General features: G+C 43.5%; 1 protein-coding gene and 1 long non-coding RNA gene across 5 annotated transcripts; one reads left to right on the top strand and one right to left on the bottom strand.

The window, feature by feature from the left end:
* Nucleotides 1-1,336: 1,336 nt before the first annotated feature.
* On the bottom strand, nucleotides 1,337-19,828 carry LOC133363939 (uncharacterized). Its single transcript, XR_009757797.1, has 3 exons — nucleotides 19,591-19,828; nucleotides 16,216-16,307; nucleotides 1,337-3,034 (listed from the first exon to the last, which is right to left on the bottom strand). It is a non-coding gene; the product is annotated as an uncharacterized LOC133363939 (long non-coding RNA).
* On the top strand, nucleotides 13,518-26,356 carry LOC133363914 (beta-1,3-galactosyltransferase 2-like). Of its 4 annotated transcripts, none has more exons than XM_061583638.1 (2): nucleotides 13,518-13,786; nucleotides 24,087-26,356. In XM_061583638.1, the coding sequence occupies exon 2, from the start codon at nucleotides 24,156-24,158 to the stop codon at nucleotides 25,263-25,265; it is 1,110 nt and encodes a 369-aa protein (XP_061439622.1). In that variant the 5' UTR covers nucleotides 13,518-13,786; nucleotides 24,087-24,155; the 3' UTR covers nucleotides 25,266-26,356. The 4 variants fall into 4 exon arrangements, with proteins under 4 accessions (XP_061439622.1, XP_061439631.1, XP_061439642.1 ...); XM_061583647.1 differs by lacking the exon at nucleotides 13,518-13,786 and adding an exon at nucleotides 19,788-19,809; XM_061583658.1 differs by lacking the exon at nucleotides 13,518-13,786 and adding an exon at nucleotides 20,773-20,818.
* The last annotated feature ends 1,056 nt before the right edge of the window (nucleotides 26,357-27,412 follow it).

The raw sequence follows: 27,412 nt of genomic DNA on the forward strand, positions 1-27,412 counted from the left end.
AATATGGAGTCAGATCTCTTAGTTCTGTTCCGAGTCTGACAGCTAATAGGATCACACACAGCTGGATCACAGGACTGTTGAAGACACACTTATTTCAGTTTGTTTGTAACACTGCCCCCTGGACAAAGCTTTTATAATAAGCATTTTAATACTCTAACACCTAGTTTGTAATTTCTTTGTTATTTATAAAAGAGACTTGAATTATTTTTAGCTGAAAATAAGATACGAAACAATAGGAATGAGATGAGATATTGTCCATCTTCTTTCTTTTGCCAATTAATTCCTAAGTGCCAAATACTTTTATAGCAACCAGCTTCAAGTATGTTTGTTATTCCTATGTAAGTAAAGATATTTTAAAAATCTGAGACTCTCAAAAAACGTTTTAAGTACTGAATTTTATATTTGTGTTGAGCACAAGTGTGTTCTCATAATAGGGCTTTCCCCCTTCACTTTACTAAAGAATTCTACATTCCCAAAAGCCTCCCTTGAGGGCTAGGGAACCTTCAGGAAAGGCCTAGGATGTGTCATGAGGAAGTGCAGTTGGAGGTGGGAATCTGCAAAAATAGGGCAAAAGCACCTTGTACAAGTGAAGCAACAGATTCACTTGTAAAAAGCAAATGTTGGTTTAGTTTTTAAAACATTAGTTGATGTAACAACAGAATGCACCCAGACTCCCAGATTCCTTCCACTCTGAAATGTCCACTAAATCTAATGCAGATTTACATAAGACAAACTTGCCCCTGACCTAAAGAAAAAAAGGAATGCAAAACCTTCATACTTCTCTCAAACCTAAACATACACATAATTATACCATATATATTCACTAACAGGCAAAAAACCTTGCGGTTTAAGAATGTGCCTATAGCCAACAGATATTTCTATCAAACTTTTAAAAGCGGGGAAATTGGGCAGCTATAGTGAATGCACCAGGGGAGCAGGAGACCTGAACTCCTCTCTGAGATACTGGATTGCCCTACAAATTGGTCAAAATGCAAACACAATTTGGGTTGGTCTTTCACAGTCCAATCCACTTCCTGTGTAGCTTGGAAGAATTTGGTAACGTGCCTCTGAGCATATGTAGCAGAACATGGAAGATTACCTTTAAAAAGTAATAAATTACAGTTACAATTACTTGGCCCAAAAAAGTAGTAGTTACCGTTACAATTACAACTGCTCTGAAAGTAACTGATTATTTTTTCTCAAAAGCAATCACTACAATTACATTTCAGTTACTTTAAAAAAAAGCCTACAAGGTGCTGGCCTTGGCTGCTGCGCAGTAGCCTAAAAGTAGCCTAAAACAATATTAAAAATAAACACACAAACACAGGGGGTGGTAGAATAATTTTTTTATCCATAAGATTAACAGAATGGCATAACAGAATCTCACATCCCCCCAGCCCCCCAAGCAATGATGATACCCCAACACTTAAAATCAGATTTTACACTTGAAATGCTGCTTTTATAATACATTTCTGTTATGTCTCAAAAGACATCTGTTATGTCTCAGCTGGCGAACTGCTCAGTCAGTCCATACCAGGTGGGTTGCAGCAGTACCTCTTTATTGCTTGCTCTATCAGTACAAGCACAAGCCTCAGGAACTAGAATCTCTCTCTTATGGGCTGTAAAAGCACCACCCTTCCTTTCCAGCCCACTCACTCGCCTGGAAGAAATTTCACTCACCTATCTGGAATTCCTGGTCACCAAAGGTGACCAAGTGAGCATTTAAATACAAGATTGATATACATCTTGAAATAATTTTACCATCCTCCCTAATATTCTCAATTCTACTGTGTCAAGAGAGAGAAAGGGAGGGGAAGACGACTTGTGGTGTCCCGTGTGAATGCTTGACTGCATGTGAGAAATAATTTTCAATACATAATAAAAATAACTATTAAAATTAATCAAAGTAGAACTGCAAATCAGTTCTAAGATTATATTACATGATTATACTACTTTTTTAAAAATATATCTCCTGTCAGAACATTGAAATGTGTTTGCTCAATTCAAGACTTTGATGGGGGGAGGGGAACCCATTATTTTTCTGTTAAGGATCAACAATATTTACAGTCAAAGCTTACTGTACATTTAGATTCCAAATCTATTTATATGCATAAGCGTGTTTTAATATTGCCTGCAAAATATGCATAGTTTAAACATGCTGTCAGTATTAATAAATTTAAAAAATATATTTTTAAGCAAAGTGAAAGCGGAGAGTGTGAACAAATGCCTTTTCTGTGTACAAATCATATTCTTGTGCTGCCAGCACAAACAGATTTGAATGAAAGCTACAAAGATATAACAGGATAGATAAATTACCAATGAAGGGTGCAATCTACCTAAGCAGTGCTGATATGCAGTATTAACTCATGTTGATAAGGCTGTGCTTCTTGCACAAACCTCATTGAAATAATCAGAGAATAGTCCCACTATATTCTGCATTAGTCAGGCCTCATCTGGAATACTGCGTTCAGTTCTGGGCGCCTCATTTTAAGAAAGATATAGACAAATTAGAGCGGGTTTAGAAGAGGGCGACGAGGATGATAGCCGGTATGGAGAACAAGTCTTATGAGGAAAGGTTGAAGGAACTTGGCATGTTCAGTCTGGTGAAGAGAAGATTGAGGGGTGACATGATTGCACTCTTTAAGTACCTGAAGGGCATACATAGTCACATAGTCACATAGAGGAGGGTACAGATTTGTTCTCTGCTGCCCCAGAGGGTAGGACTAGGTCTAATGGTTTTAAGTTGCAGGAGCGTAGATTCAGATTGGACATTAGAAGGAACTTCTTGACAGTAAGGGCAGTTCGGCAATGGAACCGACTGCCTAGGGAGGTGGTGGGATCCCCTTCGCTGGATGTCTTCAAGCAGAGGCTATCTGTGGGAGATGCTCTAGCTGTGGATTTCCTGCTGTGAGCAGGGGGTTGGACTCGATGGCCTACAAGGCCCCTTCCAACTCTATGACTCTATGATTCTAAACAGCATTACGTAGATTGTACTTAATAGATGAGAACTGCATTTAAAGCGTGACTTTTAGATCTGTAAAATAAACAGAAAGTCAAATGTTTATTTATTTGTCTTATTTATTATTTAATTTGTATCCCGCCCTTCCTCCCAGCAGGAGCCCAGGGCGGCAAACAAAGCGCTAAAAACACTTTAAAACATCGTAAAAACAGATCTTAAAATACATGAAAACAAAACAGCGTTAAAAACATTAAAAAACCAACAACTTTAAAAGGTTAAAAACATTATTAAAAAAACATATTAAGCAATTCTAACACAGACGCAGACTGGGATAGGTCTTAATCTAAAAGGCTTGTTGAAAGAGGAAAGTTTTCAAAAGGCGCCGAAAAGATAGCAGAGATGGCATAGGGAGGGAATTCCACAGGGTAGGTGCTGCCACACTAAAGGTCCGTTTCCTGTATTGTGCAGAACGAACCTCCTGATAAGATGGTATCTGCAGGAGGCCCTCACCTGCAGAGCGCAGTGATTGACTGGGTATATAAGGAGTAAGATGGTATTTCGGGTATCCTGGTCCCGAGCTGTATAGGCTTTGTACACCAAAACTAGAACCTTGAACTTGGCCCGGTAGCAAATGGGCAGCCAGTGCAATTCTTTCAGCAGCGGGGTGACATGTTGGCGATACCCTGCCCCAGTGAGCAGTCTCGCCGCAGCATTTTGCACCAGCTTCAGCTTCCGGACCAACCTCAAGGGCAGCCCCACATAGAGCGCATTACAGTGATCCAGCCTGGAGGTTACCAGTGCGTGGACAACAGTGGTCGGGCTATCCCGATCCAGAAACGGCCACAGCTGTCTCACCAGCTGAAGCTGGTAAAAGGCACTCCTAGCCACTGAGGTCACCTGGACCTCTAAGTCCCAGGCTACAGACCTTCTTTTTCAGAGGGAGTACGACCCTGTCCAAAGTAGGCAACTGACCAATTATCCAAACTCGGGAACCACCAACCCACAGTGCCTCTGTCTTGCTAGGATTCAGACTCAGTTTATTGGCCCTCATCCAGCCCACCACCAAGTCCAGGCAGCGGTCCAGGACTTGCACATTCAGATGTTACAGAGAAATAGAACTGGGTATCATCAGCATGACACCTCACCCCAAAGCTCCTGATGACTGCTCCCAAGGGCTTCATATAGCATGGGGGACAAGATGGTACCCTGCGGCACCCCACAGCATAGCTAACGGGGCCAAAAGACAGTCACCCAATGCTATTCTCTGAGAGCGACCGTGGAGATAGGATCGGAACCACTGCAAAACAGTGCCTCCAATACCCATCTCACCAAGTTGGGCCAGAAGGATACCATGGTCAATGGTATCAAAAGCAGCAGAGAGATCAAGTAAGAATAACAGGGTCGCATTCCCCCTGTCCTTCTCCCGATAAAGGTCATCCATCAGGGCGACCAAGGCCAATTCAGTCCCATAACCAGGCCTGAACCCAGTCTGGGATGGGTCAAGATAATTTGTTTCATCCAAGACTACTTGCAGTTGATGTGCCACAATCCTCTCAATCACCTTCCCTAGGAAGGGGGTATTTGCAACCGGTCGGTAGTTGTCACAAACCAATGGGTCCAGGGTGGGCTTTTTCAGTAGTGGTTGGATCACCGCCTCTTTCAAGACGGCTGGAACCACTCCCTCCCGCAATTATGCATTGACCACACCCTGGATCCACTCAGTCATGTTTGGTATTTTAAAAATAAAAATTGAAATAGGAACTAAGTTTGGTGGTCCTACTTCTTAGCAGAGATATAAAAAATACAAGCAGAAGTGTGAGAATGTAACCAGCCCACCTTTCTCTAGACAAATAATGACACAATCTTCTTAGGTAAAATATAAAGAATATTTACTCACAACCTTTTCATATGTTCAGAAACATAGGCTTTGGCTTAGATGAAAAGTAAAATAGAAGTCTCAGTCCATCTTAGTCTTTACAGTGATGCTCTCAGCAGAGAGCATCTGCCATGCGGCTTCATCCCAGTGGTAGAAGATCAGTAAATGGAGAATATTCAAAGAATCTCCAGGACAAAAGGAGGAGGAAGTCAGGTAACTAATCCCACCCATTAGGAAGTTACATCATGGTAAACAGGTACATGGGATATTTCACCAAATATCCCTTAGAGTGAACATGCAATATTTGCCTATTCCAATACTCCTCAAATTTGCATGCAGGCCCATCTTGACACAAAGTCTCTGGAAACAGTCTCTTGGTAATGGCTTTGTCAAGATGTCAGCTATCATCTCTGCAGTTGGACAGTAGTTCATCTTGATGAATCCTTTCTCTGTCAACTCATGCACGACATGATATTTTATAGCTATATGTTTAGTGCATGGAGTGATTCTCTCAGTCTGAGAAAGTCTAATACAACTTTGGTTGTCTTCCATCACTCTGCACCCTTATTCCAAGGTCCTTTAGTAGTCTGTTGAGCCAAATGGCTTCTTTGCAGGCTTCTGCAGCAGCTATATACTCAGATTCTGTGGAAGAAAATGCTATTATGTCTTGCTTGTGACTAGCCCAGGAGATAGGTCCATCTCCGTAGGTAAACAGAAAACCACTAGTTGACTTGGAGTCTGAGCTGTCTCCAGCCCAGTCAGCATCAGTGTAGCAGACTACTGCACTTGCTATGTCAGGTCTGGTGTTTGTGGTTAAGTACAGAAGCTTCCCTATTGCTGTTCTGTACTTGGTATTTGGTAAAGGTTCACCTACATCATTGTCTTTAAGAAAGTCTGTTGCCATAAGCGTTGCTACAGGATACGCATCTTTGAGTTCTAGAGTCTCTAAAAGATCAACAATCTTTTGTTTTTGGTTGAGTAGGTAGGAGCCATCTTCTTCCCTTTCAATCTGGATGCCTAGGTAGTATGTTGCAGTGCTTAGCTCTTTGATTTCAACTTCTTTGTTCAAATGATGTACAACTTCTCTGTAGTCTTGATCTCTTTGCGTTGCCACGATCAAGTCATCAACATAAATCAGAATTATTGTCAAATGTCCATCTTTGCTTCTGGTGTACAGGCATTGGTCTACCTCACCTTGCTTGAAGCCTTGCTCCTTGAGCATTTTATCCAGTTTCTCGTTCCAGGCCCTTGCAGCTTGCTTGAGTCCATACAGGCCCCTTTTAAGTCTGCGTACAAGATGTGCTTGCTTCTGGTTCACAAAACCTGGAGGTTGTTGCATGTACAACTCCTCTGTTATTTCTCCATGCAGAAAGGCAGTCTTGACATCGAGGTGTCTGGCGTGCATCAGTTTGGAGGCTGCCACACTTAGTAACATTCTTATTGTGCTGTGTCAGACAACAGGAGCAAAAGTAGCATCATAGTCCTCTCCATATTTCTGCAGGAAACCTTTGGCAACTAGTCTTGCCTTGTAGCGTTCAATTTCTCCTCCTGCATCTTGCTTCACCTTGAACACCCATCTTCATCCTATGGCTTTCTTGCCTGGTGGAAGTTCTGTCAGGGTCCAAGTCTTATTCTTGTGCAGTGCATCCATCTTCTCCTGAGCGGCTTTTCTCCACTGAGCAGCTTCGGATGCTGGCATCTGCTTGATCTCCTCCCAAGTCGATGGTTCTCTGGGTAGCACCGACTTTGCGAGGTAGGACAGGCGTAGAGGTGGTACACCCTTGTTGGTTCGCGATGAGGATCTGGGAGCTTGTTCTGGGATCTGGTCTGGCTCTGCAGCATCTTCCAGTCCAGTCATCTCGTCATTCTCATCTGCGTCTGTACCTCTCTCAGCCTCATCATCACTTTCTGCAATCTCTGCCTCTTCCTCTTGATTAAGGCTTGGGTCAGGTTGTGCAGATATCTGTGATGTCACTGGTATTTCGTATGTGGCTACTGGCATATCTATAAGAGATTGGACGTGGTGTCCTTGCCCTGCTGAGAAATCTAGCACAGTCCCTCTTTTGTCAGCTCTGCTTCGTTCATCGAAGTAGACAACGTGTCTTGTGCTGACTTCATTTTCATTTCATTTTCATTTTATTAAATTTATATACCGCCCATAGCCGAAGCTCCCTGGGCGGTTCACATCAATCTTTACCTGTCTTTAGGTTCGTAACTCTGTAGCCTTTGCTACCAGGAGCATATCCTATCAAGATAGTGTGTTCTGTTCTAGCATCTAGCTTCTGCCTCTTTTGTTTCGCTATGTAGGCAAAGGCAATGCTTCCAAACACTCTGATATGTCCTACAGCTGATCTTCCCTCCTCCAGCGCGATCAGCTGGAGCGCAGGAGTCTGATCGCGCCAGAAGAGATCAGCTGGAGCGCTCTGCAGCTGATCTTCCCCTCCTCCGGCGCGATTAGCTGGATAGCGGGGAGCTCCAGGCCCCCTCCAGCACATCGCCCCGCTGGCACCATGTTAGCAGAATGCCAAAAGGAGAAGCCCTGCCCCCTGTGCAGCCATGGGCAAGCTGCATAGTCCTAAGGAGCCCCGTTGCCCCCCAGCTGGCAGTTGCAGACAAGGAAGGGGCTGGCTTGTGCAGCTGTGGCAAGCTGAGCAGGCCCTAGCCAGCTGGGGAGGACTAGCCTCAGAGGGAGGCAATGGGAAACCCCCTCTGAATACCACTTACCATGAAAACCCTATTAATAAGAGTAGCCATAAGTTGGGATCGACCTGAAGGCAGTCCATTTCCAACTATTCTATATTATTGCTTTGGGATACTGTTACATCAACAGCCATTGGTACATTTTTATATCAAATAAACTTATTTCATACCTTTCATCTCGTCATTGTATTTGACCTTGCATTTTGAGAGGTATGTTCTTTGGGGGGGGGGATTTCTCATGGGGATGACCTGGGGGAAGTGAGCCCTTTCAGGTTCTTCAATGGTTCTGGAGAAAAGATTCTCCTGGCAGCAGACTCGCCTTTCCCTCTTTTTTTAGCTGGATAATGTAGACGTTGTTCCCTCCCCCTTGTGCAACTTCTAGCCACTCCCTTCCCAGGGAAATGCAAAGTCTGGCTAACATACAACTTGGGCATTCTGTCAAGGGCAGGGAGACACACTTGAGTGAACGGCACTTCAGGCAGGTAAGAGGTGGAAGCTGCAATAGGCACCTCAGAGAAGACAGATGAAGTGAGAAGGCACCACTAAAAGATGCCTCGAGAAGGGAGAGAACGAAAGAGAGTGAGCACTGGATGAGGGGTACTTGGAATAGAAGGGGAAGTATATGGCAGCCTTGTATTTAACCCACTGGCTTGCTCACCATAGGTGATAAGGAGGTATATGAAAGTGAGTGGGCTGTGGGCTGCTGAAGGAGAGGCAGAGTATCCTGTCCCTCCTCTGACATTTCCTTGTGTTTTTATGCTGGCTGTAGAAGAGGGTGTTTTGTCTCCTCTGTATCCAGCATAGAAGCCTAGTTCTGTTCTTGGCTTTTGCTAACCACCTTTTTTACACATAAGGGGCTGGCTGGCAGAGGTAGGGTGAAGTGCTCCAATCTGCTAGCTCCCTCACCATGAGTAAAAAAGCAGGCTATTCAGTCAGCAGGCCAGTAACTTTTGTGGGCTCATTTAGAAGGCATGGTGCATAGCAAGCAAGGGAACAGGCACCTGCCCCAAGGAGCTCACAATATGAAAATCTACGTGGGAAAGCTGCAAAGAGAGGGGAGCAAAATGGAAGGTTGGGGAAATGCACTTGAGAAGCAAAACCATTTCCCCCCATTCACTGCATTTTTTACTGTTGTCTCTTCTCCCTCTCCCTCTTGTGTGCTAGACTGCAGAGCAAACTGGAAGAACCAAAAAGAGACTTATCAGCCCAGCAAGGCATGGGGGAATTACTATAAGGAGGAAAGGATGACAAGGTGGTACCACAGAGTGGAAGAACGTGAGGAAAAGCAGGGAGAGCAGTGGCAGTGGCAGATCCTATATTCGTGATGATTGGCTGGCCTTGGCTCAGCAGTCTTACTCTGAAGTGTGAATAGTACAGGCCTATGGCAGTGTGGTGGAGACTGGAGAATCGATAGTGCAGCTTTTTCTAGCTGTAGGCTGAACTGCAGCTTGTCTCTTCTTGACACTATAGGGCTATGTGCCTTTTTCTCCGTGGGATGGCTCATTCGTCTGATAGGAGCAAGAAGTGTGTGCCTTTCAGCACAGGTAGAGTTCCCTTCCGTCAGCAGTAGGCAATCACAAGCAGTCTGCACACCTCAAATTAGGGAAACTGCGTCAGATCACAGGTGTAACCTGGGACTAAAATAGGCATGACACTTAACAAAGTCATTCTTATACATGTCTACATGGGGCTTACCTCTACAGGTAAGTGGTAGAAGAAAATATGAACGTACAAAATGTTCCACCTCTCCAGTTCGCAGCCTCAATGTGTTTTAGCAACCTCATCAGGTTTTTTTAATTAATAGTACCCCCTAGTTTTTTAATTAGGACCCCAGGACAGATGGAGAAGTGGTTTTACCCTTTCATCCCCTGCTGCAGTTCCAATGAAAATCTCCCCTCTCAGCTCTAATTAGCCCCGGGATAGAAGCTTCCAGGTGCAAAGGGAGAATTTTCATTTGGACCCCTTTTTTAAAAGCAGACAAAGCCTGATGTAGTTGCTAGAGACAGGTTTAGCATCATATCCAGTTTGGTCCAAAGATAGCTGTACCTTATAAGAGCATGGGTACCTCAAGTCCACTTTGGAAGGCCAAAAGAGCCTCCTTTCGAAACAGCCTCCATTTCCTCTGTTTGGTTAGTTCATTTCTTTGATAAAGCTCAGAATACTCCTCTTCCTGTAACCCTTTCATGTGACAGCACAACCCTTGTATCCAAGTAATCTAGTTTCTTTCTGGGAATCTCTTCCTCTTCCAGTTAAACTGGGTTTTTTTTAGAAGTAAGAAGTTGTCATAGTTCTCTCTTGAAAGCAGTGCTCAAAAAGGGAACCTATCATTTTATTGACAAGTGACACACAGATGTATATGTAATCCATTACTTCTTATTCAAATAAACATGTCAAAGCTTTTTATTGAGCCATGGATACATGAGGGTGAATTTTGTAAGAATCTGGGCTCCTGATATGAGGGCAGGGGGAACTAAGATGCCAGATGTTAATTGGCTCACAATTTTAGCAGATGTGATTCCCTTTTTATGCCTATCACTGCTGCTGCTGCTGTTGTGGGGCCTGCACAGATATGTCATTGCAGGACTCCTCTTCCCATTCTTTGGCCTAATAAAAATAGGCTTTTTTATTTTAAATTTTTATTCAAATTTTTCATGATTTGATAACAAGCAAAAAAAATTAAAGATCTTGAGTATGAAGGCATAGCAGACAAAAACCATAACAAAACTAGGCCTGATATGAGGAAAACTCAATAAAATGTTGTTGCTATGTGCCTTCAAGTCAACTACGACTTATGGCGACCCTATGAATCAGCGACCTCCAAGAGCATCTGTCATGAACCACCCTGTTCAGATCTTGTAAGTTCAGGTCTGTGGCTTCCTTTATGGAATCAGTCCATCACTTGTTCGGCCTTCCTCTTTTTCTACTCCCTTCTGTTTTTCCCAGCATTATTGCCTTTTCTAATGAATCATGTCTTCTCATGATGTGTCCAAAGTATGATAACCTCAGTTTCATCATTTTAGCTTCTAGTGATAGTTCTGGTTTAATCTGTTCTAACACCCAATTATCTGTCTTTTTTGCAGTCCATGCTATCCGCAAAGCTCTCCTCCAACACCACATTTCAAATGAGTTGATTTTTCTCTTATCCGCTTTTTTCACTGTCCAACTTTCACATCCATACATAGAGATCTGAAATACCATGGTCTGAATGATCCTGACTTTAGTGTTCAGTGATATATCTTTGCATTTGAGGACCTTTTCTAGTTCTCTCATAGCTGCCCTCCCCAGTCCTAGCCTTCTTCTGATTTATTAACTATTGTCTCCATTTTGGTTAATGACTGTGCTGAGGGATTGATAATCCTTGACAAATTCAATGTCCTCATCATCTGCTGTAAAGTTACATAAATATTCTGTTGTCATAACTTTAGTCTTTTTGACGTTCAGCTGTAGTCCTGCTTTTGTGCTTTCCTCTTTCACTTTCATTAGAATTCGTTTCAAATTATTACTGGTTTCTGCTAGTAGTATGGTATCGTCTGCATATCTTAAATTATTGATATTTCTCCCTCCAGTTTTCACACGTCCTTCATCTTGGTCCAATCCCGCTTTCCGTATGATATGTTCTGCGTATAGATTAAATAAATAGGGTGATAAAATACACCCCTGTCTCACACCCTTTCCAATGGGGAACCAATCGGTTTCTCCATATTCTGTCCTTACAGTAGCCTCTTGTGCAGAGTATAGGTTGCGCATCAGGACAATCAGATGCTGTGGCACCCCCATTTCTTTTAAAGCATTCCATAGTTTTTCATGATCTACACAGTCAAAGGCTTTGCTGTAATCTATAAAGCACAGGGTGATTTTCTTCTGAAATTCCTTGGTCCGTTCCATTATCCAACATATGTTTGCAATATGATCTCTGGTGCCTCTTCCCTTTCTAAATCCAGCTTGGACGTCTGGCATTTCTTGCTCCATATATGGTAAGAGTCTTTGTTGTAGAATCTTGAGCATTACTTTACTTGCATGGGATATTAAGGCAATAGTTCAATAATTACTGCATTCCCTGGGATGTATATGGAACGCTTCCAGTCTGTGGGCCATTGTTTAGTTTTCCATATTTCTTGTCAGATTTTTGTCAAAATTTGGACAGATTCAGTCTCAGTAGCTTGTAGCAACTCTATTGGTATGCCATCTATTCCTGGTGATTTGTTTCTTCCAAGTGTTTTCAGAGCAGCTTTCACCTCGCATTCTAAAATTTCTGGTTTTTCATCATATGGTTCCTCCGTGAATGAATCTGTCATCCTGGCATCTCTTTGATAGAGTTCTTCAGTGTATTGCTTCCATCTTCCTTTTATTTCATCTTGGTCATTCAGTGTGTTCCCCTGTGGATTATTCAACATCCCTACTCTTGGTTTAAATTCCCCTTTCATTTCTCTAATCTTTTGGAACAGGGCTGTTGTTCTACCCTTTTTATTAACCTCTTCTATTTCTATACAGTAACTATTGTAATAGTTCTCTTTGTCCCTATGTACTAATCGCTGTATTGTTGCATTTAGGGTCCTGACTGTGTTTCTATCTCCTTTTGCTTTTGCTTTCCTTCTCTAACTATTTGAAGAGTTTCTTCAGTCATCCATTGGGGTCTTTCTCTCTTTTTAACTAGAGGTATTGTCTTTTTGCATTCTTCTCTGACTTCATTCCATAGTTCTTCTGGTTCTCTGTCAACTAAGTTTAAAGCCTCAAACCTGTTCCTTATTTGACCTTTATATGCTTCTGGGATGTTATTTAAATTGTATTTTGGCATTATGATTGCTTTGTTGTTGTTCTTTAGCTTTACTCTGATTTTCTATACGACCAGTTCATGATCTGTACCGCAGTCTGCTCCTGGTCTTGTTTTCGCAGAAAGTATGGAACTTCTCCATCTTCTGCTACCAATTATATAATCAGTTTGATTCCTATATTGACCATTTTGTGATGTCCATGTGTACAGTCGTCTTTTTGGTTGCTCAAAAAATGTTGATAGGTTTCCCATTTAATCTCATTGATATCACTCACTCAGACCTTGCATTGTAGCTCCTAATTGCTCTTGCTACATCACTTCTCACAATTAAAGCAACCCCATTTTGTCTTAATTTCTCATTTCCCGCATAAAATATTTTGTAGTCGCCTGATTGAAAATGTCCCATTCCCATCCATTTTAATTCACCCACACCAAGTATTGTAATATGGATGTGTTCCATTTCTTGGTCGGCAATTTCTAACTTTCCCTGGTTACCATTCCAGTCCATTTTAGTTCGCTCACACCAAGTATTGTAATGTTGATGCATTCCATTTCTTGCTTGACAATTTCTAACTTTCCCTGGTTCATGCTTCTCACATTCCATGTTCCTAGTGTGTGCGTCGTACAATTCCGGACTCTCCTTTCGCACCTGTGCGCATCAGCCTCTGGGCTTCCTTTCGGCTTTGACCCAGCTGCGTCATTAGTCACAGCGCTACTCATACTTGTCCTTTGTTCTTCCCCAGTAGCTCGATGAGTGCCTTCTGACCTGGGGGTCTCATCTTCCAGCACTATCTCGTGTTGCATTTTGGATACTCTGTTCATAGGGTTTTTGTGGTAAGAGATATTCAGAGGTGGTTTACCATTGCCTTCCTCTGAGTTTGGATGTATCTTAGTCTGGTGTTTCAGCTTTGACCATTCCGCCTTGGGTGCTCCTGCTAGGAGTCTAGCCTGTTGGTCTAGACTCCTGACGGCATTGCTCTAAGCTTCTTCAACACTCTCAACCCCCCTCACCACGTTAAGGTGTGCATCCTAGAGGGGACTCAATAAAATAAGGAGTCCTAAAGAAGAAAGGGAAAGGGGGAATTACACATTTAAAAAAGGGTGAGGGAACAGCAGAAATTAGGAAGCAGTAAGTGAAGCAGGAAAGCCACAAACATTTCCAAATAATAAACTCATACTTGGCCAGGAGAAACTACATGAGCTGTTGTTCATTCACATGGGTCATAAATGGCCACCATATAGCCTCATGGTCCTCTGGTTCAGCATCCCCTCAGAGCATTTTCAAGTGGAGTAGGTTTTTCAGCAATAGCAATATACAAACACTTTTTAAACCACCTGTACAATGCAACCGATGCAGCATCCTTCCAGCTCTGCATGATGGTCAAGTGGGCAGCCACCCAAAGGTATGTGATGAGAGGCTTCAGCAGGAGGTCAGCACTGGCCCTAAAGAATACTGAAAGTAAGCTCAACTTTGGATCAGGTACGATGGCATGCTCAATAATCCTACTAATTCATTCAGAACTGTGATCCATAATGAGCACACGTGAGGGAGGACCACCATAAATGCCACTAGATACCTAGAGAACTGCATTGCTGCCAGCAATAGTGGTTGATCCAGTTCTGTATCCAAATTGGCATGTAATACCACCTATGGATTGTTTTTAGTGAGTTCTCCCTAATGTTGGCAGAAATAAAGGAAAAAGGCTTGGTGGCCCAAATCAAGTTCCAAGACGCAATGTCTAATTTGCCACCCAAATAAAAATAGATTTCTCACAATCCTGCAGTGTACCAGAATCATTTCCCCATTAATCGTGTTCAGCAGAAAGAGGCAGCAACTGAAGGAAGGGGCAGGTGGATGTTGGCAGAGATGAGCTGTCCAGCTACTACTGCAGAAGCACAAAAAGCAAGCAAGGGGCAAGGCTCATGTTGTAGCAGAGCCAGGACTTGAACTTTGAAGAAGGGCAATGACTGTCTGGCAAGGAAAACAAATATTATAGTAAAATGCTTGCAAGTAGTTAAGATCTATGACAAAAGAGTTTGTCAATATCTATGATTAATCATTTTTTAAAAATTCCCCAACCAGGATCAGAGTCATCAGTTCCTGGCTATAAAAGGAAACAACTTTTAATAAATAACATGAGAGAACTGGAGAACAGAAATATGAAAGTAATGAATCACTTGCGGTTATATAAATAAAAAAGAATATTACAGGCAGACACGTTGGTCCGTTAGAGGAAACCCAAAGAGTAACAGCAGCATAATAGCTTTACTGGCCTGAATACTGAGCAAGCTTTAAAGCTCACCAGAATTTTTCTTCAGGCTGTATGTTAACCAAAAAGAAAAAGAAGAGATAAAAGGAAGGGGCGAAGCTGTTACTAGTGTGCAGTCTGTAATAGTCTTAAGAGGGAATGGAGGTGGTATTATTCAGACCTAATTCAGCTAGGCTGGGCTCACTACCAAAAGATTTCAGGTGGAAGTAATGCATGCTGGGGTGAATGAGCCATGGCTTTTCTCTCTTCGAAAAAATAAAAGCCACTAGCTTCTGATATCCAGCTTAGTGGGAATGGGGAATGGGGCAAGTTGGTGATTCTGAGGTGACTCCCAGGCCTGAACTTACCTTTGACTAGTTCAGCACTCTGAATGACCCAGAAATCAGGTCAGGGAGTGCAAAGGGCTCCTGTTGCCTAGCTAAATCTCCTGATTGGTTATTCTGGGCAGCAAAAGTGAAGCATATGGTGGTCGGTTCGCCCCAGATCAGGATTGCAAGGCCTGAATATGACCAGAAACCTTCTGCCCCTTCTGAAGCTACCATCTCCCAGCTGCTTTTCTCATGGGAGTCTTTTGGTCCCAGAGCCCCACTGGAAGAAAATAGCTCAGGGGAAGGGGGCTTTGGGGAAATGGTGTGGGCAGGGGAACAGGTCAGTACCCTCCCCCACATACGCATTTACTGCATGAAATTGCCCACACCCACTCACTTGATGCCTATTTGGCTCAAACGTTTTAGCATGTGTTTTTTAATTGCTTTTTAAAAATGTGTGTTTTAAATTTATATATTTTTTAATGTTTTTAATTGTTGTAAACCACCCAGGAAGCTTCAGCTATAGGGCGGTAAATAAATAAATAAACGTTATAAGTCTGCTGCTGCCACACCTAGTGAGAGAAATCCCTCCTTGTCATGAACAGCAAACAGTTGTTAAGCAATTTGACCCAGGGAATGATTTTGCATCTTCCAGTCCAAAGGCTTCAGGAACACTTTTTGCATGTGGCAATTTTATCCTTCCCACGTTCAGAATATCCCACTCCCATATCCAGCACTTACCTCTGCTCCTATCTATGGCAGGGCCTCTTCAATAGTGTGATAGACACCTTGTTCTGCCTCCTCCTCGGGATGTATGTAACCCTGGAGAAGGGGAGGTGCGCACACACACGTGCAAAGTATCAGGGTGAAATAGGATCCTTCCCTCCCAGTTAAGACATGGGTAGGTTAAATGCCCATAGTGGAGGGTCCATAGTGAGTCATATTGGATTTGTCAAGGGTAACTAGTCCTCCCATTTGACCTAATCTGGGAAGAGTCACCGCTTGGTTCTAATGGTGTTCCTCTGGGTGTAGTTTTAGGAGGAATTGTAGATTTGGTGGACCCTTTCTTTGTTTACTTGTGTGGGTGTCCTGCCTTTGAATGCTCATTTGCAGCAGTGGAGTAAATGTTGTTAGTGTTTCTGTCTGCGAGAGACTTAAAACAGAGCTGTAGTGATTTAGAGAACCAAAGTGTTAGCCATCTGACATTCCTACTCAGCTGTTGGCCTCAGCTGGTTGGCAATGTGCCCTTTCATCAGAGTTCCCATATGCTCCTGTAGATTTGTGGTACCTTAGACTTGAAGGCAAAGTAACATTACCACCACCCTGCATACCATGGCTCTTGACATCTATGTCGCGCTGTTGGTCTTCTATATGCGTAGTGCTGTGCCATGATTGGCTCTTGAATTAGTTGGAATCCTGTCCTCTGATGGAGCAGATAGAGAAGAGAGCCACACATTAATTTCAGTAGAACAGTTCTATCTTGTGCCAGCTATTTTGTAGTTTTACGCCAACAATGCAGGAAGAGGGAATGAGCCCTGAGAAAGCACAACTGCATGACTAAGCTCTGCTCCTTCTCTGCTATGTCCCCACTCGGCTCAGTTTCCCCCTTTGTCCCATCAATATAGGGATTCCACCAGCACAACAGTGTTGCTATCCTGGTGTAGAACTACTCTGACAGTATATCCTCAGGCTCTGCAAGCCCAAGGACATTTCGGAATGCTCTGATTCCCACCCAGCAGGTGTATGTCAAGGCAGACGGACAGAGATCGTGGGTTGTGCTTCTCCTCTCAGAGAAGGCTAGTTGATCCTCCAGGGGCTGCTATGAAAAGAGGAGGGGTCTAATATTTGTTCATTCACCCTTTCCTTTGTAGCCCCCTGTGCCCCCCTCCCCACAACAGCATAGGAGGTGGTATGAGGGCTGCAGGAGGAAGAAGGAATTTGCAAAAATTCCCTCCCGTTTTGTTCGCTGAAGCAAACAGCCTTCCATGAGCAGAGGGACACGGTTGAATAGATTCCATTTCCAGTTCACTTAACTGAGCTTCCTTGGCCAGCCCCCCACCCCACCCCGCAGCTTATGTATACTTTCCTGCTGGGCCCGTACAAATTAAGTTGGCAGTAAGCCACTGTACATTGATCTCTGCGTATGCATGACATAGTTGCGGTTTCATTCATTCATAAGTTCTTCACCAGCACATTGCACACTTTCCCCCCTCATATGTCTTTCTCTTCCTTGAGTGAGAAAATGACCTTTTTATTGGGTTAGTCACTTGCCTCCAGTTGTCATTTATTTTCCTTGAGGAAATGTTTGAAAGCTGTTGTGTAATTGTAGCTTGCCTCAGGCAAGCACAGTACTAGCATATGAAGACAGGGTTAAGTAAAGAGAGGAAGAAGAAAAGAATGGCCACTCCCCCCCCCAAACTCTGGGTTTGTGGCACAAAGCTTTGGCACAGATTTTGAGAGGGATACCAGATTTGGAGCTTCATAGTTAACACAGCTCAAAGAAGGTGCCATTAATTCAGATGCAAGAGCTCAAGCTCTGTGTTCAGAATATATTTTTTGCTTCCATTTTCTATTCTGAATAAACATTTTAATTGCATGCTTTACACCTGGGGTGGGCACAATGGCACCCTTGAGGACTTCCCCTGGTGCCTGTCAAACCCTCAAATCCCTCCCTCCCTCACTGCCCCTTTGCCACGAGGTAGTGAGGGGTGTTACCTTCCCCCCCAAAAAAACCCCAGTATATATTTTTGGAAGAGGGACATGTCTGCCCACCTTCTCTTTCAACTCCATGTGCTTCTCAAGTGTCAGTTCAGCACCTGAGCAACTAAACAGACTGCAGAGCGACTGAGATGATAACCTTAGGGTTAGCAAGACCGGCATGACGGGAAGATGAAGTGGCCAATAGGGATGGGCAAGAAATTCAATTCAGTTCACATTTCAGGCTGAATCTATCAAATTTGCACTTTCCAAAACAATATGAGAACCGAACCACAGCCATCCCTTGAAATTCGCACTTAGTCACATTTTGCAATGCAGGTCGCAAACCAATGTTTACAAAAATGCATATTTTATGGAAATGTATACATAAAAATGAGTATATAAATGAAAATAACACAAAAATGCACTATGTGATGAGAAATTGCTTGCAAAAATGTGTACATTAGTCAAAACTAAACCAACTGCCAAAAAGAAGAGGGTTCCACAAAACAAGCATGAAAAAAGGGGGAGAAGTCACTACCAGTATATGACTGAATGGGCAAAGGAGACAAGAGGCAATGGAGCATGTTACTGTGGTACAAAGCAAAGAAATGTTACCCATGTCCAAAATGACAAGGAAATACACTACAGATACCAAATGACCAAAATACAGGACAAATCACAACAGATAGCAAAATATGCTGCAAATGCCAAAAACAGTGAAGTGTAACACAATAATTGAAGTATAACACTATAATGACAGCTATTCCAAATTATCAAAACTGTTTCAGTGCTTCTTCAGATACTGCTTCTTCTTAAATCACTGGTTCTTGAATCAGCAGCTGACCTTGATTTTCCTAGAGAAATAATCAATGTTCTATGTCCAGAGGGTGAAGCTACCGGTGACCAGGGTGAGTCTTCAGACACCTTTAGTAGGGAAGAGTCCCATAATGATTGTTTTTTTCCCCCAATTCTTCGATGGTCCAGTCAAAATCGAAGGCACACCAGCTGTTATTGATCAGGCCTCCAAAGAATGCAGACCTAGTGGTCAAGTTTTATTTCCCTGAGTCCTGATAAATTTTCCCTTTAAATAAGGTCTTTCATTTATTCTAACCCCTATTTATAGTTCTTTTCAAACACAGCATAGCTGTCATTATAGTATTATACTTCAGTTATAGTGTTGCACTTCACGGTTTTTGGCATTTGCAGCGTATTTTACTGTCTGTTGTGATTTGTCCTGTATTTGGTCATTTGGTATCTGTATTTCACTGTCATTTTGACCTAACATTTCTTTGCATTGTATCACAGTTACAAGTTCCATTTTCTCTTGTCTTCATTAGGCAAAACTGCTTACAAAAAGGTGTTTATTAGGAGAAATTCACACAAGAATGCTGGATAATTTTCATAAGGATTTTTTTTTTTACAAAAATCACAAATTGCTGCAGAAATGTGGAGAACTGAATTTAAGATTGGGAAAATAATAAATGGAGGGAACTGAAATCCACAGATCTTTCCATCCCTAGTGGCAAATCCCAGCATGAACTGCAGGAGTGGAAAAATGGGGAGTAACTACAGGGTGTGTGGGTGTGTTCCAGGATTCTGGGTCAAATCTCCAGGATCCTATGACTGCTTGGGTCAGTCATTGTGCCTTGAACATTTTGCTTATCATTCACAGGAAATGTGACGGCAGCAGTGCAGCCATGCATGATAAAAATTTAATAAAACAATTATTTGCATTGGAGCACACACACACACTTATTAGCATTCCAGAGTAATTTAATGGCAAGGGCCAGGTTTTCAGTACTGCGACTTGTACTAGTTCATCCCTTCTGTCAGCTCTTCACTGAGACAGCAGTGTCAGTGGGGGTGCAGGCAGGGCTGGAGATTCCTTGGTAATTGCCAGGCCATAAGTCCTCAGCCGGCAGCTTGGCTATAAATCTGCCAGGCTAGCAAGGAGGAAGCAAGATAAGGGCAGAGGCCGTGTTAGGAAACAGCTGTTCAAAGCTTACGTGCCAAGCCAGAAATCCAGAAGAGTCTAGTTTGCCGAGAGATCAGTCCAAGTCAAGGTTCAGTGGTCACACCTGACATTGTAGTCAGCAACAAGCTGAAGCCAAGGTTTGGCTTTTAAGGAGCAGGTTTGTCAGCAGGTGTGAGCCCTCAGCGTTTTGGCCTTAAGGGGACAGGCCTGCCCCTCTTCTGCCTGACCTTCTGCTGTCTACGTTCTGTAGGTGAGGGGGAGTATCCTGTTCACTGTCTGCATCTGGCTGAAGGGCTTCAGCTGTGTCTGGGGTGCTCTGCAGCTGAGGGGGAGAAGGAGTTGGGTTCTCAGGAGTTTCCTCAGTTTCTCCTTCTGGGTCTGCTGCTGTTACTCCCGAGTCATCCTCGTCTGATGAGTCCTCTGACAGGGCCATGACACCTTCACTAGTTGATCCCTTCACTAACCTTTGTCATACAAGCAAATTTCATTATGTTTGCAAATACTCTAGATTATAATTAGGCACTGATGGGTAGGGTGTGTATTCTTTTGTTAGCAGGAATTTGCAGTTAGGAAACAGAGAGACCCAAAAATATATTTAACTGTCATAAAATTCTGTGATAGAATTTAGCAATAGTCAGACAATTCCACCAAAAGGGTATAAAGTCTGCCATTCTAGCACCACATTTTTAACATGTAAACTATTCCTGTTTCTGATGAAAAGCTTAGTATTCAAAATATGTTGAGATTTAAATTTGTCCCCTGCATCTCCTGAATTTTTGCTTGTTTGTGCTGCTGCTCTTTGGTGCATTCTGCATATTTTATGGTCTAATTTGGAAATAGTGAAATAAATGTATTCTATCATGATCCCATAATAGGCACTTATTAAATGTTAAAAAGTCTTCTTTAGGTTTCAGGCAGGACAATCCTATACTATCTTTAAATTATACAGGGTAGGGGAGATATATGATGATGATGATACAAGAGCCCATGTGTCTTATAAATGGTTAGTCCAGGAAATCCACATAACCAGCAAATCCCAAAACGGTGCAGCAAAAATGGCCACACCTTCAGCATCCATGGATGCTCTGCGCTGGCACCCTAGTTGTTGGAGTGGAGTGGGGCTTGGCATTGGGTATTTGTGTCTGGATTCTTATGGTGAGGTATCTATAAAGGTTAAAGAAAGAGAAGAAACTAGGTTCTCCATCCACTGTAGGAGACAATATGTTTCTGAATACCAGTTTCTGGGAATCTCACGTGGGGTAAGTGCTATTGCACTCAGGTCCTGCTTGTGAATGTCCATGGATATCTGGTTGGCCACTGTGAATGCTGAACAGAATGCTGGCCTAGATGGACCATTAGCCTGATCCATCTGTAAGGCTCTTCTTATGGGTTGTATCCAATGTAGTACTAAGTAAGTGTCTTGTTTGCCCAAGATATCTGCTTTCCCAACAGGACTCTGTCCCCCTCTCCTCTCCCCTGCACCCCCCCAAATATGTTCTAGGGGCTCCCCCAACCCTCCAAAGCTGATTTGGGGAGGATGTGGGGTGTGCATGGGGACAGGAGAGGAGGAGAAGTCCCATTGCGCAACTGACAGGACACCTTAGTTAAATACCACCCTGTGTTAGCAATGTGTTCAAGTTCCTATGTGTTGTGTTGAAGACCAACTCTGTTGTGCAAAGTGCTCCATTTATTTATTTATTTAGATAATTTATGTGCCATTTATTTATTTTTTAAATCTCTAAGCAGTTTATAGGTATCATAAGATATAACAAATAAAAAGGGGGGAGTTAGGGGTTCTTTTTAGAAAGATTGTATTTACTATTGAAAATGTGCAGAGAGGGAGGGGGAGGAGGAGCTCTGGTGACCCACGGGGGACAGAGTAGGGAGGGCTGGTGACTCATGGAGGAGGGGAAGCGGTGATGACCCATGGAGAGGGAGGGGGAGCACTGGCAACCCATGAAGAGAGGGAGGGGGAGCTCTAGTGACCCGTGGTGGGAGGGGCAGTACTGGTGACCCAGGAAGGGAGAGGGAGCACTGGTGACTCGTGGTGGGAGAGGAAGCTCTGGCGACCCATGGGGGGGAGGAGTGCTGGTGACCTTTGTGCAGGGTGAGGGAAGGGGAGTTCTGGCAACCCATGGGGAGCAGGTGTACTGGTGTCCCGTGTGTGTGTGTGTAGGTGAAGCTGGCGGATGAAGCGAGCAGGGGCAACCCCCCAGTACATTATAAAAATCCATCAGTTAAAAACAGCACAATAGCAACCAAACAGGATAACCCTCCTAAATAGCAGAAAAGGCCTGAGTAAACAAATAATTGTTAAGGGGGGGATTGTGTGTATGTGTGTAGGCACCATTGGGGATGGTATGTGTCCAATGCAACAATACACACTCCAAGAACAGCAGCACAAATAGTGCTAGCAAGGGAAATTAGTTTGGGCAATGGCTATGATTTGTGGCCTGTATGATAATTAAACCAGTTGTTCCAGCAATAGACAATGTCCTCAGGGAAAGATGATCTTAGTGAACAGTTCAAGAAAGTTAGCCTTACAGAATTCAAAACAACATTGGTTCAGTAAGTCAGGTCTAGAAGCTTTTTTCCTAATACTATAGATAAGGGGCTCTTCTAGATGATCCCTTTTTGGAGCATTAATTTGTTTGGACAAAATTTGCATAGAGGTTATGACTTCACTGTTTATTGAGCATTCATTTTGAATAGTTTGCGTAGAGATTGCCCAGTGTCGCCATTGTCCCACACTTTCCAGTGCAATTTCTCATCACTTTTCTTGCCACAAAAATTCCAGGGTTTTTGGAAGTGGGTTTGTTAAACACCAAATTCATTTTAATTGCACAACCTGAATTTGTCAGTATACAACTGATTCATACCTACAAAATATTGATAGTCTGGAAATAGTCTCTATACTCCCTTAAACCAGGAAACTGCAGGGGGAAAGTTACTTTTGTCAGACAAGGATCTATATATGCCACAAAAGAGGAGGAAATTTGGAAGAGAAAACCCATAGAATGCAATAGGAAGCACATAGTACACCACACTTGTACAGACAAGTATGTATGAATGTTTTGAGTTTTATTTGGGGAAAGGCTTGAACTAGAGAACACAGAATGCTGAGCCCGAGGCTTTGCTAAGAGCATAACACTCAGGAGACTGGGAATCTGTGCTGGCTGCTTTACTATCACATTTGGGAACACAGCCATCAAGCAGAAACGGATGGACTGCATGACAACTCAGGTACAAACAACCAGAAGGTTCTAAAGGAAATCAATTTCTTGGAAGCCATGGGCGTCATTCTTGGGTCATATGGAAATAAACCAGACTAGGAAGATGCAGAGTGATCAGAATCTGGAAAAGGTGTTGCCAATAAAAATGTCTTACTAGTAGATATCTGGGAAAGGGAAGTCTGCTATTACAAGCATTTTAAATTGGATTTAATAGATAACAATATGTTTATATTTACTTAGATCTATCAATATTGGACTGGGGTGCATCTTTTCCTTTCAAAAACAGATAGCAGGGGCAAGATGGGAGTTACTGCGAGCAGACCTGAAGCTAGCTTGACTCTGCCACCAACTCCAGGCCTTGAGCGTAGCGGCAGTTACTGGATTTATTTATTTATTTATTAAACTTGTATACCGCCCCATAGCCGAAGCTCTCTGGGCAGTTTACAATAACTAAAAACAAATACAATTTAAAATACATCTTTTAAAATACAATTTAAAAAACCATTAAAAAATTTAAAACAATATAGAACACATGCTAAAATGCCTGGGAGAAGAGGGAAGTCTTGACCTGGCGCCGAAAAGATAACCGTGTTGGCGCCAGGCGCACCTCGTTCCATAATTTGGGGGCCACCACTGAGAAGGCCCTCTCCCTTGTTGCCATTCTCCGAGCTTCCCTTGGAGTAGGCACCCGGAGGAGGGCCTTTGATCTTGAACATAGTGTATGGGTGGGTTTGTATCAGGAGAGGCATTCCATCAGGTATTGTGGTCCCAAGCCGTGTAAGGCTTTATAGGTCCATACCAGCACCTTGAATCGAGCTCGGAAACATAAAGGCAGCCAGTGCAAGCGGGCCAGAATCAGTTTTATATGTTCGGACCGTCTGGTCCCTGTTAGCAATCTGGCCGCTGCATTTTGCACAAGCTTCAGTTTCTGAACCGTCTTCAAAGGCAACCCCACGTAGAGTGCATTGCAGTAATCTAATTTAGAGGTTACCACAGCATAGACAACTGAAGCCAGGTTATCCCTGTCCACATAGGGACGTAGTTGGGCCACCAACCGAAGTTGGTAGAAGGCACTCCGTGCCACTGAGGCTACCTGAGCCTCAAGTGACAGAGATGATTCTAGGAGAACCCCCAAGCTACAAACCTGCTCCTTCAGGTGGAGTGCAACCCCATCCAGGACAGGTTGGACAACCACCATCCGAGTCTCTGTGTGCCCTGTCTTACCCTAAAGGCTCTTCACCACCCCAAAAGGAGAGCAGAATGTCCTCCCTTTAACTTGGCTTCTCTTTTGTAGGTTGTCTTTGGAAACGGGACAGAGTAGGCCAGATCTCTCTCACACAAACTCTGAAAGCATTAAAATCCCATGAAGATGATCTTCAGGACTCAGCTGCAGGATTTGCCTACTGTGGTGCTCTTCATCCTCTGTTCTACTCTTCTTTTCCTGCTGGTTGCTAGGACTGAAAGGGAGTTACCTGAGATGATTTCCTTGCCCATTAAGCTCCAGGGCAGCCCAGATTATGCAAGGGATCTTGAGAGTGTCACAGGCTTTGAATGGGAAACTGAACTTGACAGGACAAAGGAGGCAAAGCCGTTTGGTCTGCAGTCCCTAGAGCCTCCAGCGGCTACACGGCATCCCTTGGAGATTATCTATCCCAATGATTATAGATTCCGCCTCAATGAGCCAAATAAATGTATGGAGAGGAAGCCTTTCTTGGTCTTGTTGGTGATTACTGAGCCCCAACATGTTTCCAGAAGGAAAGCCATCCGGCAGACCTGGGGCCATGAGAGGTCAGTGCCTGGGGTCTCCATCCTATGCCTCTTTCTGACCGGTGTCCACCCACGGTTTGGGTCCCCACTCCAGCACCTTTTGGAAGAGGAGAGTTCCATCTATAGAGACATTATTCAGCAGGATTTCTTGGATACTTACAACAACCTTACCTTGAAGACTCTGATGGGCATGGAGTGGATAAGCAAATTCTGTCCCAATGCCACCTACGTGATGAAGGTAGATAGTGACATCTTTCTCAATGTGGACTACATGGTATCAAAGCTACTGCAGCCCCACCTACCCCCCAAGAAGGACTACATGACAGGGTACATCTACAGGAACACAAAGCCACTGCGTAACAAGGCCTACAAGTGGTATGTGCCACAGGAGGTGTATCCCAATGACACCTACCCAGCCTACTGTGGAGGCCCTGGGTATGTGCTCTCTGGGGATCTGGCCAAGAAGATCTACCAGGTGGCAAAAAACATCAAGGTCATCAACATGGAAGATTCCTTCATGGGAATCTGTCTGCATGAACTCGGAATTAGTGTGACAGACAGCCCCTGGGGTCTCTTCAACATGTACAAAATCAGCTATGAGAAGTGCCAGTTCTCTAAGCTAGTGGTTGTGCATCATTATGGGCCGGATGAGTTGCTGCAGATTTGGCCTGACTTTCAGGATCAGAACAAAACTTGTGACAATTAAAACTGAGGGAGATGAGCTGATATGTAGTGTCTTGCAGAGAAGCTGGTATTGATGACTGACAACATGCAGGCATTGGGCATGTATGCTGGAAAACAGGAAGGTTCTGTGGTTATCACAATGTTGCATGATTTCTCAGGTGATCCTCCCATATTTTTGCCCTCAAAAGTAAGTTTCTTCCACATTATCTGCACATTATACACTAGTTTGCTACCATTCACACTGCTATCCTTCCCATAAAATCTCTGCAACTGCCCTTAGCAACTTGTTTGGCATGCTCTGACCTGGTTTGTAATCCTTGTAGATCTCAGTACAAATGTGCCAAACTAACAACATCAGCATTTTGAGACCACCACCGCCTCTTCTCCTACCAGAACATAGCAAACCTCTTGCCATGCAGGTGTGGCACTGGGGCAGTGCAAAGAGTTCATCCATTCCAATATATGCAAATACAGCCTGAAAAATGGAAACTGCCTTCAAGTTGATCCTGACTTATGGCGACCTTATGACTAGGGTTTTCATGGTAATTGGTATTCAGAGGGGGTTTACCATTGCCTCTGTCTGAGGCTGAGAGGCAGTGACGGGCCCAAGGTCACCCAGTGAGCTTCATGACTATGTCAGGATTGGAACCCTGGTCTCCCAGGTCGTAGTCTAACACCTTAACCACTACACCACACTGGCTCTCATACAGCCTGGTCATCTTTAAAGTTATTTTAAAAAGATTACTAAAAGGATGAAGATGCAAGATGCAGTCCCAATGGCAAGCCTTTGCTTCTTTGGGTTATTACCAGCCATTGCAAAGGGCTTTGTTACCATCTTCTTTTCTTTTTGAAGGATGAGAGAAGGCTGAAATGGAGGAACCATGAAAAAGCTTTCAAAAAAAAGTCACCACAGTATCACAATCCAAGTCCCAAATGTTGACACGCTCCACTTCTATGAAAATCTGGTCCATTGGAACTTACCCATTTCTGTCTTTTCACAATGACCAAATCCAGGATATTTTAAGCATTACAATCTCTTTAACAGTCCAAAGGGGGATTCATGGAAGCTATGCAAGCAAAAAGCAACTGTGATACTCAAGTGCACAGACCAGGTTTAGCCTCCACCTGAATGGTTTCCCCAAGTGTAGCTGTTACTTCCTTTCATATATAACTGAATGTTTGCCATTCATTCATATGGGAAAATGGAGGCAGTGCTGTGGTGAGGGCAAAACCTGCCATCAACCCCTGAGGGTGGGTGGTTCAGCGTTGGCTGATAAAGTGATTTCCTTATGCACAAAGTGCCCAGAAATGCATGACACTTCTTGCTATCCTTCCACAACATCCCATCCTCCTGACCTTTCATAATGAAGGACATTTTTTTTGCAAGTAGAATATTTAAAAATCAATTCTCTGCTTTCCATCCCACTCAAAGACAGTTAAAAGCAATCTCAGGGGCAGCGCTGGGGAAAGCCTCCTTCTGCTGGAGACTACGGAAAGCCATTGCTGGCCAGTGTAGACCAGGAATCAGGAACCTGGTGTCCTCCAGATGCTGTAGCAATACAGCTTCCATCACTCCTGACTATTTGCCATGCTGGCTTATGCAGAAGGGCCCACAAACATCTGAAGGGCCAGAGGTTCCCCATCTTTGGTGTAAACAATACTGGGCTACTTGGTCCAACAGCAGTTTTGGAGGGTCATATGGACAATCCTACCAAACAATGGAACCATGACTTGAAAATGCAGGTGAAGAAGAGAGAGGAGATGCTATGCAGAGAGTTCTAAGAGACAAGGGACAATACACCTGCCTGGGGCAAAACTCATATCCTGGGGATATGAGGAGCAAGAAGCAAGTTTAGCTCTCACCCCAATGTGTTATTTGGCATAGACTTCTTTATTTTCTCCCACTGGCTGTCATTTATTAATGGAAGGAGGGGGAAAGTGTTGCAAATGGGGGAAATGTTGCACTGGATGGAAAGCCTCCCTCCCTTCCATGGGGTAGACCAGCCTCCACTACCAGCATAGCACTGCAGGCAGGGATGCGAGATGTACTGCAACCTTGCAATGCATGTTTGCCAACTGACCAGAAAAAACAAACAACTGGTATGACTTTTTGTTTTTCTGCAGTTGGTGTAAATCAGTGGGACAAGGCTGGGATTTCTCCCATCAGCC

This window comes from Rhineura floridana, chromosome 1 (assembly GCF_030035675.1).
Source record: "Rhineura floridana isolate rRhiFlo1 chromosome 1, rRhiFlo1.hap2, whole genome shotgun sequence".
NCBI classification, from domain to species: Eukaryota; Metazoa; Chordata; class Lepidosauria; order Squamata; family Rhineuridae; genus Rhineura; species Rhineura floridana.